The 16,376-nt window shown below is 46.8% G+C and overlaps 1 protein-coding gene across 1 annotated transcript; it reads left to right on the top strand.

The window, feature by feature from the left end:
* Positions 1-2,832: 2,832 nt before the first annotated feature.
* On the top strand, positions 2,833-13,436 carry LOC125947672 (endothelin-converting enzyme 2-like). Its single transcript, XM_049672886.1, has 3 exons — positions 2,833-3,007; positions 11,137-12,751; positions 13,430-13,436. The coding sequence occupies exons 1-3, from the start codon at positions 2,833-2,835 to the stop codon at positions 13,434-13,436; spliced, it is 1,797 nt and encodes a 598-aa protein (XP_049528843.1).
* Positions 13,437-16,376: the final 2,940 nt, after the last annotated feature.

The following is a 16,376-nucleotide window of genomic DNA, read 5'->3' as shown; positions in this document are numbered from 1 at the left end:
AATAGCGTTACCGTTCCGCAAACGAACTTTGCAGAAAGAGAGTTTTAGTATAGCGTGATAGCGTAGTTTACGTGCGGGACGCTATTCCATTACGCTTTGAATTTCGCATACACAGGGCACCTAATTCTATGTGTGTGTGCGTCGAGAAAGTGCGATAGGCAGCGCAATGGAAGCCAGGAGCGCGTTGTATTTTTACTTCACATGTCCGTCGATATGCAACGAAACAGACAAGCAGTACAAGCTGTCTACCATAGCCTCCGAAATCCTCTTATCTCAGAGGCCATATGCCGTCGTCGCGCCTATCTCCCGACTTTAGCGACAGATGGCGCTCGCATCTCAGAAAAATGTTTCTCTTGTTAGGCTTAGGCGCGTTCGAAACGAGAAGCGATCTCGAAAATTCCTCAAGATTAGCCATAACACTCTCTCGGCGAAGCGGCATGAGACTAAGCAAAAGCCGTTTACGCAGTCATTTGCTACGAAGTTAATTCTACAAAAACAACGCCAAATTCAGTTCGAAGCGGGCGACCGGGACCGCCGCCATGTTTTACGTACACTACGTACACCACGCTAACACGGTAACGTTAACTCTGAGAAATAGCGTGCGCACGGTAAACGGTATGGGTCGGTTAGCGTTCTGCGCATGCGCACTTCGATCCCGCTATTCCGGTACGCCCGCTATTCCGGTAACCACGCTAAACTAAAACTGTCTACTCTCTTTCTGCAAAGTTCGTTTGCGGAACGGTAACGCTATTTCCCTTAGCCCCGCTATTACGCTAACGTTAAACTAAAACTGTCTAATAAGAGCTTGGTGGCGCAACCCACCACCCCGTTTCAAAGGGGACGCTCATAGCATCCATCTATCCATCCAGCAGAGAACATGCCATGCGCTCGCGCCTTCCCTTTCATAAAGGACCACCGTGTACATTACGTACGACAATGGTAGCAAGAACACGACCTTATTAAACCATTAGAATTCGAAGACAAGGTCACTTAAAAGTACAGTGTGGTAAAAATGAAGCACCTTCGCAGTATAGCTGTGGAGGACGCAAGTAATGAACAGGCTGAAAAAGAACGAAAAAAAAACAGTCATGTATGTCTGTAGTTAAATGAATTGCCAATTGGCGGAAATAATGGGGGGCACCTTAACGAAACCGATAAGTCCAAATCAAAAGCCATCCACGACGGCGTTTCTAATAGGCGCTGTGCGACGTTCTGACGCTAAGGATGTGTTCCGACTGATGCTGCCGCGTAGTGCTTCCAATGGTTGTCCTAGCCCATTGACTCCGTAGATTAAAAATGTTGCAGCTTCACCCGAAAGGCGAAGCATCAATTGCAATAGCACATTAGTAGAGAGCTATACGAGCAGGGATAGTAGCTTTATCGGCTTGGACACATTCGCTTACTAACTGAATTAACAAGCGTGGTGTCAGCGCGCACAAGCAAACATGAGTAGATCACACTCGATGACCACAGACAAACACTGTCAAAACGCTGGCGTGAGCTAGCGCGGCCGCTGCAGCGACCGAAGGTTCATGCGGTCTATCGCTTCCATGAAAACTGAGCGGCGAAAGCACAACGCTTACAAAGGTCAGAGCCGTGTGGAGATCGCTTTCAAGATAGGTGCGCGCGACAGCCCGCACCAGTGCAAAGTAGAAGTACGCAGTTCTAGCCACCGCAGCAGAGTAGAAGCCACCCCCTCCCTCGCACGCTGCGTTCCCGCTTTCCTCTTTTCACGTGGGAGATTGAGTCGCCAGTTCCACTTGCGCTCGGTTGCAAGATACGCATTTGGTGCCGCAGCACAGCGTCACCCCTCTCCCTCCTTCCCTCCCTCTCTCCCATATCCCCATGGCCTTTCGCGTGCCATGCGTTCGCTCTCCGTGAAAGCGCGCGTCCTGCGCGCGCTTTCACTCGCACATACGCGCACGGCGACGATTTTATCACCATTGGACTTTATGCGGAACATCACGGCGACGGCAGAAATCCGCTTTAAGTGTTCATATAATTGCTATCGCAATAAAATAAACGTGGCTGACTTTCAGGAAGCCTCTGAAAAGGCCGCTATCCACCATCGCTAGGTTTGCCTAAAGTCCCTATATAACAAAAGTACCGCCATTCTCTGATCAACGCCGCTTCTCTCTCTCCTGTATCTCCGATTGGACGATGATAGCGCGCGCTTTCGCTTCTTTGTATTTTTTTTTCTGCTTCAGAGCCATGTTGAAAGTCACTTTGCGCAGCCGCAGTCGCCGACGGCGGCGGCGGCGCGCGCCCGGCCTGAAAACTTCAACGTGGACTTTCTAAAAAGTAAAGAAAGAAGCATGCGCTTTAGGAGAGGAGACGGTGGAGGAAAGAGTTGATGGCGGTACTTTTTCTATATAGGGACTTTAGGTTTGCCTCGTCGCGACTAAACGCTCTTGGAATTAAAAGTAATTTCCAGCCGACGAGCGCCTACTCCTTATCAGGAACACCGACAACGCCGGCGGGACAAGCTTTGCCATTGAATTCAGTGTGCTGAGATAGCTTCTATTTTTTTTTCGTAGACGTCATCAATGCGTCACCGCACGAAGTTTGAAAAGTAAAGGTCGATACCCCACGTGGTGGCACTCATGCGAACTAAACCCTGATGTTCAGAAAAGCTGGATATGTTCGAATGAATAATCTACTAGCATAAAATCATATAGTGTATTGCGTTTCAGTTGCCGCTATGTTTTATTTCGAGGGCTACCATCCTTCTTCCTGCAGTCTCCGTTGGCGGCCAGCTCGAGCGAGCGTGCTCGGTACAGAAGGCGAAAGATCATTCGCACTGCAATCTGCATCTTCGTCATGGTGTGTACCATGGTAGCAGCGCTGTCGGTGCTGTTCTCACCTTTGCAAGTCAGGCACAGCACCCTCGGAATGTGCCTCTCCGAATCGTGCCTTCGCTACATCAACAAGCTCGAATCTTCCATGGATCTGGAGTTGGACCCGTGCCAAGACTTCCACGCCTACGTGTGCTCCCACTGGAAGCCTGGTGAGTGCGCTGGTATCATATCATCACGATGATCAGTAAACGTGCACCATGAATCGGGCTCATGTAGTGAATAGCTATCCATGCGAAAATGCGCGGGAATTCTTTCTCTTTGTCTCTCTCTCTCTCCTATATCTGAATCCTGGGAACGTGCTAGGGGGTTACCTGCACGCAAGACAACAGCTGCACGATGAAAAAAAAAAGAACTTGTGTCGGATGGAGAATGAAACATGGATGACCTTCTTGCGATATGATCATACAACTGTGCCTCTTAAAAAAAAGTTTGCCGTGGTTGAACGTGGTTGAACCAAGTTCGTCGAGCGATAGCACGGCTTTGCTTGCTTTGGCAAAGGACACAGACGCTTCTCGGCGCCGCCAGCAACTACAATTGCACCACAAGACAACACACAGACGCTGCTCAGCGCGGCAGCAGCAGTGAGCGAATTGACTAATGATGCGTCTCGCTTCAACGCGAACTAAGCGTCGAAAGCACAGCACATGCGAAGCTACCAGCACTCGGCGTACTCTCACCAGTAGCGTAATTAACTTTGCCTTAACACCAAAGGTGTTGGGTTCGACTCGCATATAAGCTCGAGGGTTCGACTCCCACCGAAGCTCGTGGGTTCGAACGCCTGACTTAACTCTATCTTAATTAACACGATGACGACGGTGACCCTCGCACCATCAAAATTATTGCGTGAGCGTGCTTGCTTGACCCGCGCACCATCAGAATTGTTGCGCGAGCGTTCCACCGGTAGTGGCAGGCTAAGTTCCAGTTTGACCTTGGCTGAGCTTGAAGGTCATTTTTACGGAACCAAGCATTTTCTGGGTTTGTACCTGGAGTAGCAGAGCTATCGCTGTAAATGTGGGCTCCAATCCACTCTATGAAGCAACTATGAAGGTGTTTGGGCATTGAAGCTGTGGTATCACCTGATCCGATAGACCAATGTGACGTAGCCTTGAACTGGGTCCTACCGAGCCTGAGCATGACAGCATTGCGCATATTGAGGTTACCGTTCCTTTCATGGCTCATCGTATTCACGCTGCTCTTCAGGCGTCTAATTGTGCGTGGCTTGCTTTGGGCAGGTACCGCTGCGTTCTGCCTAGCCTGAGAACGACGCCATTGTGCATATTGACGTTGTTGTTCCCGTCGCCGCTTATCGTGTTCACGCTGCTCTTCGGGAGTCCGAACTATGGGTGGCCCTTCTATAGCGCTATCATAACACAAATGAAATCATTGGATAGGCGGGTTCTTCTTTTACATATGAAAGAGTAGTGACGTCATTCCCTGCTTCGTATGCTACTTTCCCGGCACTGCAGCTTATCGGGGAACGCTTGCTGTGAACGCTTTGCACGAAGGCGAACTTTCTGGTTCTCTTTTTTTTATTAGCCCCGCATGGCACGCGCTACCGCGGATGCGCGAAGGCGAGCGCCATCTGGTGGTGCTGCAAGGAACCCAGCAGTGCATGTGGCGCGCGCCTTCCGCTGTGATTGGTTGAGTTTGCTGTCGACGGAGACGAAGAAATCCCGGGATCTTAGTCATACTGGGCGTGAGCTCCACCACTGCAGAAGCTGGCGCCGCCGTCGGCGTGCCGTGGTATGAGGGATCAAGTGTACAGAGCGGCCACGTCGGCTGCTTCAGAAGTGCCGAAGCGAAAGTTTATAGTTTCACCTGCGTTCTGGTTCTGCTTAAGTGGGGAGGCTTTCCCGCTTCGGGTGTCTGCTCGACAACAGTTGAAAGTACTATTATAGGTAGTGGCTGCCTTTGAAGGCGTCCAACATGGTAGGCTATTGCTCGGTGCCGCAGTGCCGGTCGTACACAATGGAGCCCGGTGTCAGCCTTCACACGTACCTGCAGAACAAGTAGCAGCATGAAGTTTGGATCTCGAAACTTAGAACCCGCAAGCAGCCATCAGCTACAACTTGGGTGGGCAGCAAGCACTTCCGCGAGGAATATTTCTGCTACGCGTCGGAGTTGCGATGTTCGTGGTGAGTAGCAGAAAGCGCGCACTGAGACAATCGCCCGCGCGCGCTGCCCGACTAATGTCATGAAGCTTTGGTCTATTAACTTCTGTATACACAATGAAGAACACACTAAACCTGCCCAATCTTTCTTTACGTCGTAAATGTCTTCGTCTGTGCCTGTTTCACAAAATTTATCATCAAAATGAAGTGTTAAAAAGCTACCTTTTTCTTCAACCGACGCACATTTCATCGCGTGTGAACCACAAGTTTAAGATTGGTGTGCCATTTTACCGAACCAACTTATATAACGATTCTTTCATTCCCCAAACCAGCGCAGAATGGAACCACCTTTCTGCCTCCATCGCTGCCATTATCGACACTAAGTTCAGAAGGCCATTCAAGATTACTTATTTTGTTAACTTGTATTTTCATAAATTGTAATGTATGTGTATTGACTACTCCTTTCTGTAATGCCCCCGGGCTCTGAAAGTACTTGTAACAAATAAATAAATAAACTGGCACGTTCACTGGAATGCGAATGCGAAGGGCACATTCAATAAAGGAATGGCATATGGTCATGTTTGTGTTAGCACCAAACAATGAATGCACTGAATTAAGACAAAAAAAAAGCAATAGGAACTTGCTCGCTGAGAAGACCGATAAACACACAGTGCAACGCCACTTGAGCAATGATGATACTGAAATGTCCAAGAATTTAGAAGAAAAAAAAAACGAAGGAAAGATTGAATCGTCGCGAAGGCACATGACAAGTTGCCGTAGGCGTCGAAGTCCCTAGCTATAACGAAATTATATTTGAAAAGCTCTGGTAGCGTCAACGAAACAATGGTTGCTTGTGTACAAGTGATTATGTGCTGCGGCGTAAACCTCACGGCACGGTGCGAAAACGCGCTCGCAGCGAAAGCAAAACACGGTGCGCACACATGCATGCAGACGGTCGCTGCGAACCCGTGCGATCGCTGCATTGAAGCTTCGTTCTTTTATGCTCCATTTAGTGATACAGACAGCCCACTATAAGAACATATTTAACATAGTTTGCTCTCAGCGATTGCCTACCTTTCACACAAGAAGCCGGTTCGGGGCATTTCATCGCGGCGACCGCGCGCAGTTCACTAATTCGGTAAAGAGATAGCATCTGTAAACCATTCTGGGCTTTCTGTTTGCCCAACATTATTATTTTGACACTAAAAAACTTTCTTCGTTTCGAGAGTACGTACACAATGTCCAGGAGGGCTGCTGCGTGGTGTTTTTATTGAACGCCGACAGCCAAACCTATGAGGAGTGCGCCGCATTATCCCTCATACTACGCAAGCGAGGCGTTTCCGATAGACGTCGACTCCGTAAGTCCTCGCCCCAATCCAGCTTCGCTGTAAAACTGAGGTGGAGTGCCATGTGCGATATAATTCTATTCGTTCTCCACATGTTCTGCGACAGGAGAGTGCAGATACGGCATGTGTATGCAAATAAGCCAATCGACAAAACATCCCGCAACACGTGGCTAATGAGGGACGGCGTTCAGCTCAGTCTAACCCATTTAAGGGGTCTGTATTTTTATAGACCATTTCGTGTGTCTCAAACAACTTCAGGCTATTCGCGACAAATTTACTGGCTGACGAGCTATATACACTACTTCGTGGGGACATATATACGCTATATACTATATATATATATATATATATATATATATATATATATATATATATACACTACTTCGTGAACAAAGAGGTAGTAAAATCAAGGACAAAAATCACCTGCGCCTTCCACTTCGTGAAGACGGTCGAACAGCGAAGCTGTGTTAGTTGCGTGAGGTTGTGCTCCAACCAAAGTCTTTCGCAGACCTTGCAACTGTAACCAAAGTCTCGATACAGGAATTCCCGCTCGAAGCGAGCCGTGGCTCTACCATTCAGGATGGTTGCTTCTCTACGTTGGCGCCGTTCTAGAGCTTCTATAATAATAATAATAATAATAATAATAATAATAATAATAATAATAATAATAATAATAATAATAATAATAATAATAATAATAATAATAATAATAATAATAATAATACCCTTTATTTTTTCCATCATTGTGATGGGGGAGGCAAGGGGAAGAAAGCTGAAACAGACAGCTTGACTAGTTTCCGCCTCCCCCAAGGAAAAAAAAATACATTCCATAAAGGAAGACAGTTCAGCTATCGACAAGAAATGACAACACATTTTTGATTGTACAAAAATAATACCTATCGCTACAAGCATCTTTGCGGCATATAAATATGCACATTCCCAAACGTGTGAACATGCAACTGTAGTACTTGATTTATATTCACATGACACTGCTGGAAGACATATGTAAACCCCCCCACACACAAGAACGGCTCACTAATATATGCATAAGCGTATATCACGAACATTCATCACTAAAATTTCACAAAGAAAAGTTTAGGAAACGCGTTAAAGACAAACAGAAATGATGATATGCGTACCAAATTAAACAAATGAGAAACACTGTTCAGGGAAATACACCTAAGGTAGAAAAGAAAACAATTTTAACTGCCGTTTTGATGTATTTTCTAGCTGCAAAGCGCGTCTGTGACCAAGGTTCAATATTTCTGCCAGTTTTCTTTTCATCATTTGTTGTCCATACGTAGTTCTACAAGTCTGTACGTTCCAAATTTCCCTACTACGTGTATCATATAAAGGAGTTTTCTTTGACAAAGAAGCTGAAAACGAGAGAAAGTTTGTTTTCTTTTACATCGTTTTTATATGCTAAACGCAGGCGGTATGGATACATATGAGTAATTTTCATAATTTCCAACTTTTCAAACGAAGGCAGAGATGGGTGATCTCTAGGAACACCGAGAGTGTGTCGCCACATTCTTTTCGGCACTGTAAGAATTTTACGTAAACTTGTAACAGTCGTAGTTCCCCAAACTAAATGTGCATAACTAATATGAGTGTGAAATAATGTATTGTAAAGAATAATCTTGTCCTGCACAGGCAGCACCTCTTTATTAATGTATGTAACTCCTGCGACACTTGAAATCTTAGAAACAACATGTTCCACGTCGTTCACGGAGCCCGGGTTATAGACTCCGACGGTGTTGATGTGTTTCCGCGTCTCGGGCACACAGCTCGGGGTCAGCCTCTCAGCGCTGCCGTTGAGCTTCGGCTTCTCGGGCGCGCAGCTCGGTGTCGGCCCTACGACGACGAGCCCGTTCACGAGCAACTGTCACTGACGCTCGTGGTAGGTAGCTGCTTCCTCATTAGTACGCACTACTCGTGGTCTTCCCATAGTCGTACATGGGATGCAATGTGGAGAACCACTAATCCAAAGCTCCGTATATACAACCAAAGTTAACGCGAACTCATCTCACACCCGCTCCTCCATTGACCTACTTTTTTCCTACATCGCCATTGGTTGGCGCGCCTCACGCTCTCCCCCTCCAATGCGAGTATTGGATGACGCGACTTACGTCCACCGCCTCCCCGTTCTCCTTTGCAACGGCTCCCTCTCATACCGGGGGAAAGGGGTCAATCCAACACCTTTCCCCCCTATTGAGCTTTTCTTTTCCTCTCCTCTCCCGCTAGGTCACGTGGCCCCTTTTAGCGAAGTCCGACAACGACGGCACAGGGTCCGCATAAACAGCTTCGCTGTAAAAGAGAAGCCCGCTCCCACAGTTAATATAAGCGCTGCCTTAAATTGGCATAGCTGGCTGCGAGATAAGCCACCTATACACACATCGTTCTTACGCTATGAGAGTGAACACTTCGCAGTTTTAGCAACACTGCCTGATATGGCCGAGTCAACGTGCCGCTTTCGAACGCGTCCGTTCGAGCTCCCTGTCGCGCTGGAACACAGCATTGGGTTCGCATTTATTGTTTTCTTATCAGTGGCTGAAACCACCCCTCGGCTTGAGTCGGTACGTTGTTGCTCAAGCTAAGTTTCCGAGGAATTTTCGGCGCAGTTATTTCCCGTACTAGCGCGTCGCTGTTTCATTACGAGGTGACCACGGTTCAATTTGCGCGAAAATATGCGGTATAACTTGCTGTGGCCTTCAAGGGAGACAAATCGCGGGACGCATACGGGCCGCAGTCATAGCGTTAGTGTCGCACTGCGCGAAATGAAAATGTTTACGCCAGCATATTCCAGGCCAAATATGCGTCGGAATTGGGTCTGATGTGGTGTTGTCGCTTAAAAGAATCAGCCAATTCTTTTGGGGTGCAACAGGTCCTTCAGCATATTCTTTCCCGAGGCACGTACTATATATACGCGGAGGAAAACCTCACGAAAAGCTATTCGCGCATTCGAAGTCGTTGAAAGCACTCATGTGATTCTGGTTGCGCCGTGTCGCGTAGGTGTTTCTACATGTTCCGACTTGGTATGTAGTGTCATACAGGGAGAGACATATATTTACAGTATATAGGTCAAGCTTGTGCCTATAAGCGGCCCTCAGTCGAGGGCTAGGCTGGCTGCCCTTGCCAGGGCTGATTCCATGAACGTTACCTCGAAGTATAGGTGCTGGCTACGGTGATGCTGGCTACCTTCGTCAAATCGGCAGTAAATATAGCGCACTTCCAGTGACGCCCTAGTCGTTAATGAAGGAGGATTTTTTCGTCGGATGTTACAGCGTAGAATCCACGCGTTAATGGTTTTCGACGCCGAAAGAGACCGCCACATTGGGTTTAAAAAAGAAGTAGACGGAGCAGAAGAAGGAGGAAAAAGAGACGAAGAAGTACAGAAGAAGCTCAATCTGTGAAATGCCGTCGTGGTCCCAAAGCTTTGATGCAACAGTCTGTATAGCTCATAACAGAAGCACAGCATTGATTCCATCGTTGCACAGTATACCACAAAAGCTTGCAATGACTCACGCCGGCGCTTTGTCAGTGCAGCTTACACCAAGACGAGTGCATAGCGCTTTTCGAGAGCACTTATTGCGCACTCAGAGTTGTTCCTGCATTAATGGGAGTCCTGGCTTAAGGAAGGACTCCCGATAAATAATTACCAACTCGGGATCCTTGGCGTGCAAGTAAGTCTAGTCACACAAGCGTTCCGCCTCCATCAGAATGCTACCCCTATAGGTTCGGGTATCCAACCCGCTTCCTCCCACGGCAACTCATTGCTCCAGTCAGTGTTGGTAACTTTCTCTAGGACAATGTCGCCGGGTCCTGGCGCGAAACGCGCAATTTTTAACGAGAAATTTATAAGTGATGATGATGATGATGGTAAATGTTTCCAGACGTACGGTCCTCCTTGTCATTTTTAAAACCTTGGCTTTATATTAGCTTCTGAGGTAGCAAGTTAGCGGTGGGATTGTGAAAAGGTACAACAAACACGATTTCCCAAAAAGACATTATCGTATCATATGTGAAGATTGTGCTTTGCGCAGAAACGCAGCTTTGGTGAAGTAAGATGGCTGATTTTGGTGTTTTTTTAAAGCACCTACAAACACAGGCGCAGATATCCACCGGCGGCAATACAGGGGCGAGGGCGCAGCTGCAGGCGCAGCTGCAGGCCCACACATTGGGTGCGACGGGTAGCGTGACCGGAGTGCATGTAGAGCCAGGGTTCCGGCAAAATAGTCGAAATTACTTTCAATCAGAACTAGATTGTGCCATTAGCAAGTTTTTTTTTTTTTTCAGATAACGAGACCTCGGAGCGCAAGCAGCGCATAGGCACTTCCCATCGCGAACGTACTTTTCATCACGGCGTCCATTTCAGGGTTTAGCGTTTTTGCTCAAAGTGCGCCTGTTGTAATTACAATGTGTTCATATCTTGTGGATCGTTAGATACCGGTGATATGGATCTGCAGGTAATACCATCAGGAACATTTTTTCCCGATCTATTCGGATACAAGACACACAATTGATTCCGTCTGTCCCACTTCGGTCGGAACATTTAGTGTTTCTTTATCACGCGCTCCTACACGCGATGTGATTGTTTCATGTAGCGTAACTTGTTAAAGTACGCGCCTGTTCTTGGCTTTACCTTGGTCAAAGCAGAAACATGTTTGGGGTTTTGATATCCTGGTAATTGAAACATGCGTGTTGTTCCCAAATAATAGCATTTGCCTATGAATAAATTCGTACTTTAATAATTGTGAAGTTTACTACTGAACTGGAAAATATACGACAGTAATACATATTTTAATCCTACTTGCATCGCAGTGGCCGGTGGGCGTTCCTTCCTAGAAGACGCCGTGTTGGACTTTCAGGGCAAAATTGCAGCACAAGTGATGGCTATCACGGCACCCAAAAAGAACCAAAACAACTTGCAGAAAGGCGCATCGTTCTACCAGAGCTGCGTTATTAAGACGGACCATGGTATACACTACTTGAAGGATTTTCTCAACATGACAGGCTTAACCTGGCCGGCCGTCGATGTGGGCCACGATCCCTTCCGTGTCCTCTTAGATCTGTCTTTCGAATGGCGGTGCCCGGTGTTTTTCTACGCCTATGTGTCTTCCGGCAAAGCTGACAATTACCGACTTCACTTGATGGACATGTTTATGGGAATAGACTTCAGTGCATTTGTGACTGAACACCGCTCCAGAGGCGGCAACGTTCGTCACGTTTGCCGCCTCTACGAAGTACTAGCAGATGTTCCCGATGGCACTGAAGTCAAAAATCAGCATGCAAGTTTGTGCCATGGTATAGCTCAGCTTCAGTCGTATCTTATAGACCGCTTGGACGTTCATGAAGCACTTGGCTCCGCCTCTTACTCCAATGTCGACGACTTCGCTTTGAACACTACGCCAGCTATTTCTGGGGAAGAGTGGGTGCGTGGAATTGCCCTTAATTCGCTCCGAGGAACATCCTTCTCTAGCCGAACGCCAGTCGACGTCAAAAATCCTGAATACCTGATGGCTTTGACGACGATTCTAACGGACACACCGAGAGAAAATGTGCTTCTCTTTATCGGTTTAACTGCAATCCAGGCCATCGGGCGCTTTGTAAGCCGTCAACTAGCGGAAATAATTTATCCTGATGAATGGTCCGTCGCTCAGCAGCGCCACTACACTGTCTGCTGCCACATGACCGATGCCGCCATTTCGGGAGCTTTGAGTAGCTCAGTTACTCCCTACCTGTTCAACGACCGTCGATTACGGAAGATGGAAGAGGTGGCCAGAATAGTAGTAGGATCATCCCACCAGTTATTGAGACAGTCGGCTTGGCTAGGACCCAAATCAAAACAGGTCGTGATCACAAAGATAGCCCGCGCTGCGCTTCTCTTGGGTGATCAGGAAATAGATTCGGAGGCCACAGAAAACACCCCTCTTGAAGACATGACAGATTTCTTATTGCACAATGTCAAGAGCCTGCCGAGCGACTATTGGGCCCGGGTCTTCAGGCGCTTGAAGTCAACCACCATCTGGACCAATCCTTGGCACCAGGCTAACGGCTCGTACGCGCCTTCAACACTTTTCATTCCGGACGTTTATATGCTCGAGGGGGTTTTTCCAGACGGTGCGTACGAAAGCGTGTACTACGCTTCCGTAGGATCTTTGATAGCCCGGCAGGTATCCGCCACATACGACCTCAAGGGACGAACCATCGACGGCGATGGCAAGGAACGGCCTTGGCTTTCACTAGAAGAACAACTCAGGCAAGATCGACTAATCGAGTGTCTCGTGAAGGCGTTCGAGCATCACTACAATGGTACGGAAGTGACGTCAGACGAAACGAAGTCCGCGCTCTACGTAGCCTGGGAGAGCCTCTCTCCATTACTTACTGCGCTCCAGTTCAGTCCAGGCTATCCGGACTACAGCGCCGGCTTCCGGAAGTACACTCCCAAACAGTTGTTTTTCATATCATTGTGTTTTCATATGTGTTCCCAAGGACGGGAAAATGCTATTGTGTTTAACGAAGCCCTGTGGTGCAATTTCCCGCTGCGCTTGTTTAAGCCCTTCGCGAAAAGCTTCCAGTGCCCAGAGAATAGCGCCATGCATTCAACCTTCGAATGTAGCCATGACCTGCTATTTCAGAAAGGGGTGTAGTACTATTAGGTGTGTATGTATTGTAGACAAACTTTATTGTAAGGACCGTAATGGGGTGCTTTAGAGGAAACACGCATGGCTGTCTGCTGACTCTAATCAAGCGTGTATCATATAAAGTTCGTAACGAGAAATGCCAGGTATGTTTTCTCAAAATGACTCATTTTCTGACATGTGCTTCTTGTGCTTGGTGTTCTACGTGGAACGTTGCATGTGGGACCATTCGTTTGTTTGCTTGCTTATTCATAATGGTAGCCCCAATAAAAGACTATTTCAAGAGTGTAATACAGCTCGTAAGGACTGACAGAAATTTCACGTGTATCATTTTGTCGACGCTAAAAAGAACTGCATGAATTACATTTTACAGCTGTTGACGTATAAGCGTAACACCAAATGATCGTCGCAAGCACTGTCAAGTGTTCCATATCGTGTTAATAGTGGTGAAGTATATGTTTCTTACAACGCAGCTCTTAGGCGCCCGTTCCTGCGGCGGGCGTCGGCGGCGGCGTAACCGAGCGAATGAGCATAGCGACAGATGAAAGCGAACGCGGAGCACAGCGGGGAATGAAAGACGCGAGGAGGAAAGCGGAGCAGGAGGGCATGGCGAAAGGGTTAGAAGAAAAGTGTAGAGCGGTGACGATGGCTACGAGATGGCGCCAGAGTAGCGTGTGTAGTCTGGGAGGTATGTCGACGGCGGCTGCTGTGAATCAGGCCCACGCGTCACCCACGCGCTGGCTGTCGCGATCTTCAGATTAGAGAGGCAGTCACGCCACACTTCGCTCCGTTTGCAACTTGCTGCACGAGACAGATTGTCCGCGCCAGCCAATACGTCGCGAAATGACAACACGTATAGAGCTGCGCTCAAATTTCGCACTAGGGAATATCGTGATCGTCGGTGAATTTTTTATCGTTAACAGAATTTTTAAACATCATCACCGTGACATATATGTAGCGCAATTCTACTACTTGAGCTGAAGCACTCTCAGAGGCGGACATTATTTGCACGAAAAATCAACAAAAATGCTTTACTAATTAACTAAGTTTCGCTAAATAATTATTCAATTCCGGCACATATTGCAATTAGCCGCTGACTTCGAAATCCCCATCCACTTGGAATGAATTCTGACGATGATGCCACTTCCCATATATAAGTTCCCAAAGTTTGCGACAAAATGCATTGGTGTTACAGTACTTTTTAGCTACACTGCATAAAAAGGCGTTTTATCAAAAAAATAAAAAATCCGTGCAAGAACAGTGCATTTTTACCCCAAGTTTGACAACGTTTATCTCTAAAGTTCCACAGTGTCAAACCGAAGTTTTTTTTCGTTCCGGTTTTCGGTCCGGTTTCCGGTCGGTTCACCGAAAACTGTTCAGTTCCGGTTTAACTCCACTTCAGAAATATAACAGTTCGAACCATTTCGAAACGGTTCAGGTTCATTTGCATAACCAAAGAATAAATACAGGAAAACAGCAGAAATTTAATTACTACAAAATGTCGACGCTGCTGCTAAGCTGCCTTCAAAGATACTCGGGTTGTTTGTTCTTCAGGCCGAATGCAGTTACAAAGTAATTATGCAGGTCCAACATGAATGCTGTAATCTATGTGCAACGAAGTTTTATAGAAGAAGACAGAGGGAGAGTGGACATTATATTGACAAAACGGAGCGAGTCTTTCAGCCTGCAACTCTTCCCGGGGGAAAGGAAAGAGGAGAAAAATAGGGGACTGATGAGTAATTCTGAGGACAGGCCATAGAATTCGGTTATACATTTATGATAAACACACGTTCGTGTTCGAAGGGCCTCTTCACAGCCAATAATGTTAAGCCTCAGTAACTAACTAAATATTATAAGAAAGGACTGATGGCTCGCTTCATTGATATGACCAATCAATGGCCCTGTAACACTTTTTCACTCAAGGGCCAGTCGGTAATTCGTGCTAACGAAGAGATCAATGCCTGCTGTTCACAGTTATACAGGGTGAAACCAACAAGTGCAGGCGCTTCACTGTCTCAGGCATTTTGTACGCATCGCAGTCTGGCTACTCCACGGGTCGGATGCGATGCAATATTGTCCCGTTAACACAACACTCAGTCTGACCCTAACGCAATACGCTGAAAACCGTTCTAACGGTGCTGCTACTCTTAACATCCCTCGAAGGTGGTGTGTATTTACAAATGAGGTAGCATAGTTGAGCCGGAAGTTCTGGTGCTGCATATATGAAAAGCTCAAAAAGACTTATACAACCTAAACCGAAAACCGTTGTTTTTTTTTTCCTGACAGTATTCCTCCGGAGTGAAAAAAAAATCGTAATATTCCAGTCATGTCCCGTACGAGAAAAATAACGTTCTTTTTTTTTTGGTTTTCGGTTATTGGTTCAGTTTCGGTTCGATACCCTGCTCAAAACTAGCGCTAGTTCCAAGATTTGTTCCAAGTGGATGTGGCTTGAGAAATGACTGCTTTCAATTCGTATATTGCAATATGTGCTCTGAAGTATTTAGGTAAAAAGTTTATTAGTGAAATTTTAATAATTAGTCAATCAAGCATTTCGACTTCCTGTGTGTGTAATTTGCACCTATTCGGATATTCCACGTCAATAAGTAGATTTGTCGTATATGGCACAAGACAGTTAAAAAAATTAGGTTGAAAATAAAGAAGTGGGAGAATGCTGAAGCTTCGCTTTTAAGAGTGGAACCTGAGTGCTTCTCACGCTTCCCGACAACTGCAGCTTAAGCATCCGGGAAACACTGGCGGCGAACGCTGTGCACGAAGGCGAGCTTTCTGGTAGAAACGCGGCCTCTTGCGTGAGGCGATCCCGGAGATATTGCACAGCCGCGCCAAAAAAATTGCATAATTTTCAGGTTTCCGTTTTTGTTTCGTAATTTTAATATTTCAGTCTGAGAAGATTTACCATAAAAGGCATGCGCTGTGCGTGTTTTGTTTCATGACATTTGTTTGTGGATTGTCATTCTCAAAATTCCGGGGAATAGCGTTGCCAGGAATGCAAGACAAGGTGATATTAATGATAGATTGCTGTGGCATACCTTAAGATATTTGGAGGGCCTGCGTGGTTGGGGATTATTTTCTCGGCCGCGGGCGCCAATGCCGACACCGACGCCGAATTTTCTGCGATACGGGGCCTTTAACGATGTCGCGTTAAAAAGAAAATCGACACCCGGTTTAAGACATGCCTGTACAGACCTGAAGCAATATGCATGAACCATAATATATACCTTGTGAGAACAAAGTACAGCCGAGTATTCATTTAATTCCGTAACCGGCCTTATTACGTTATATTACATTGCTACGTGGGACCGAGACTATTTACAAACGCGAGACTATTTACAGGGTATTTTTACACAGGCTACGGTACGCTCAGCAAGATGGAATCCCTTTCGCGCTAGAGCCCTTCGTCGT

This window comes from Dermacentor silvarum, chromosome 8 (assembly GCF_013339745.2).
Source record: "Dermacentor silvarum isolate Dsil-2018 chromosome 8, BIME_Dsil_1.4, whole genome shotgun sequence".
Classification (NCBI taxonomy): Eukaryota; Metazoa; Arthropoda; class Arachnida; order Ixodida; family Ixodidae; genus Dermacentor; species Dermacentor silvarum.
Note: the sequence above shows the minus strand (reverse complement) of the source record. Positions and strands in the feature narration are given on the sequence as shown.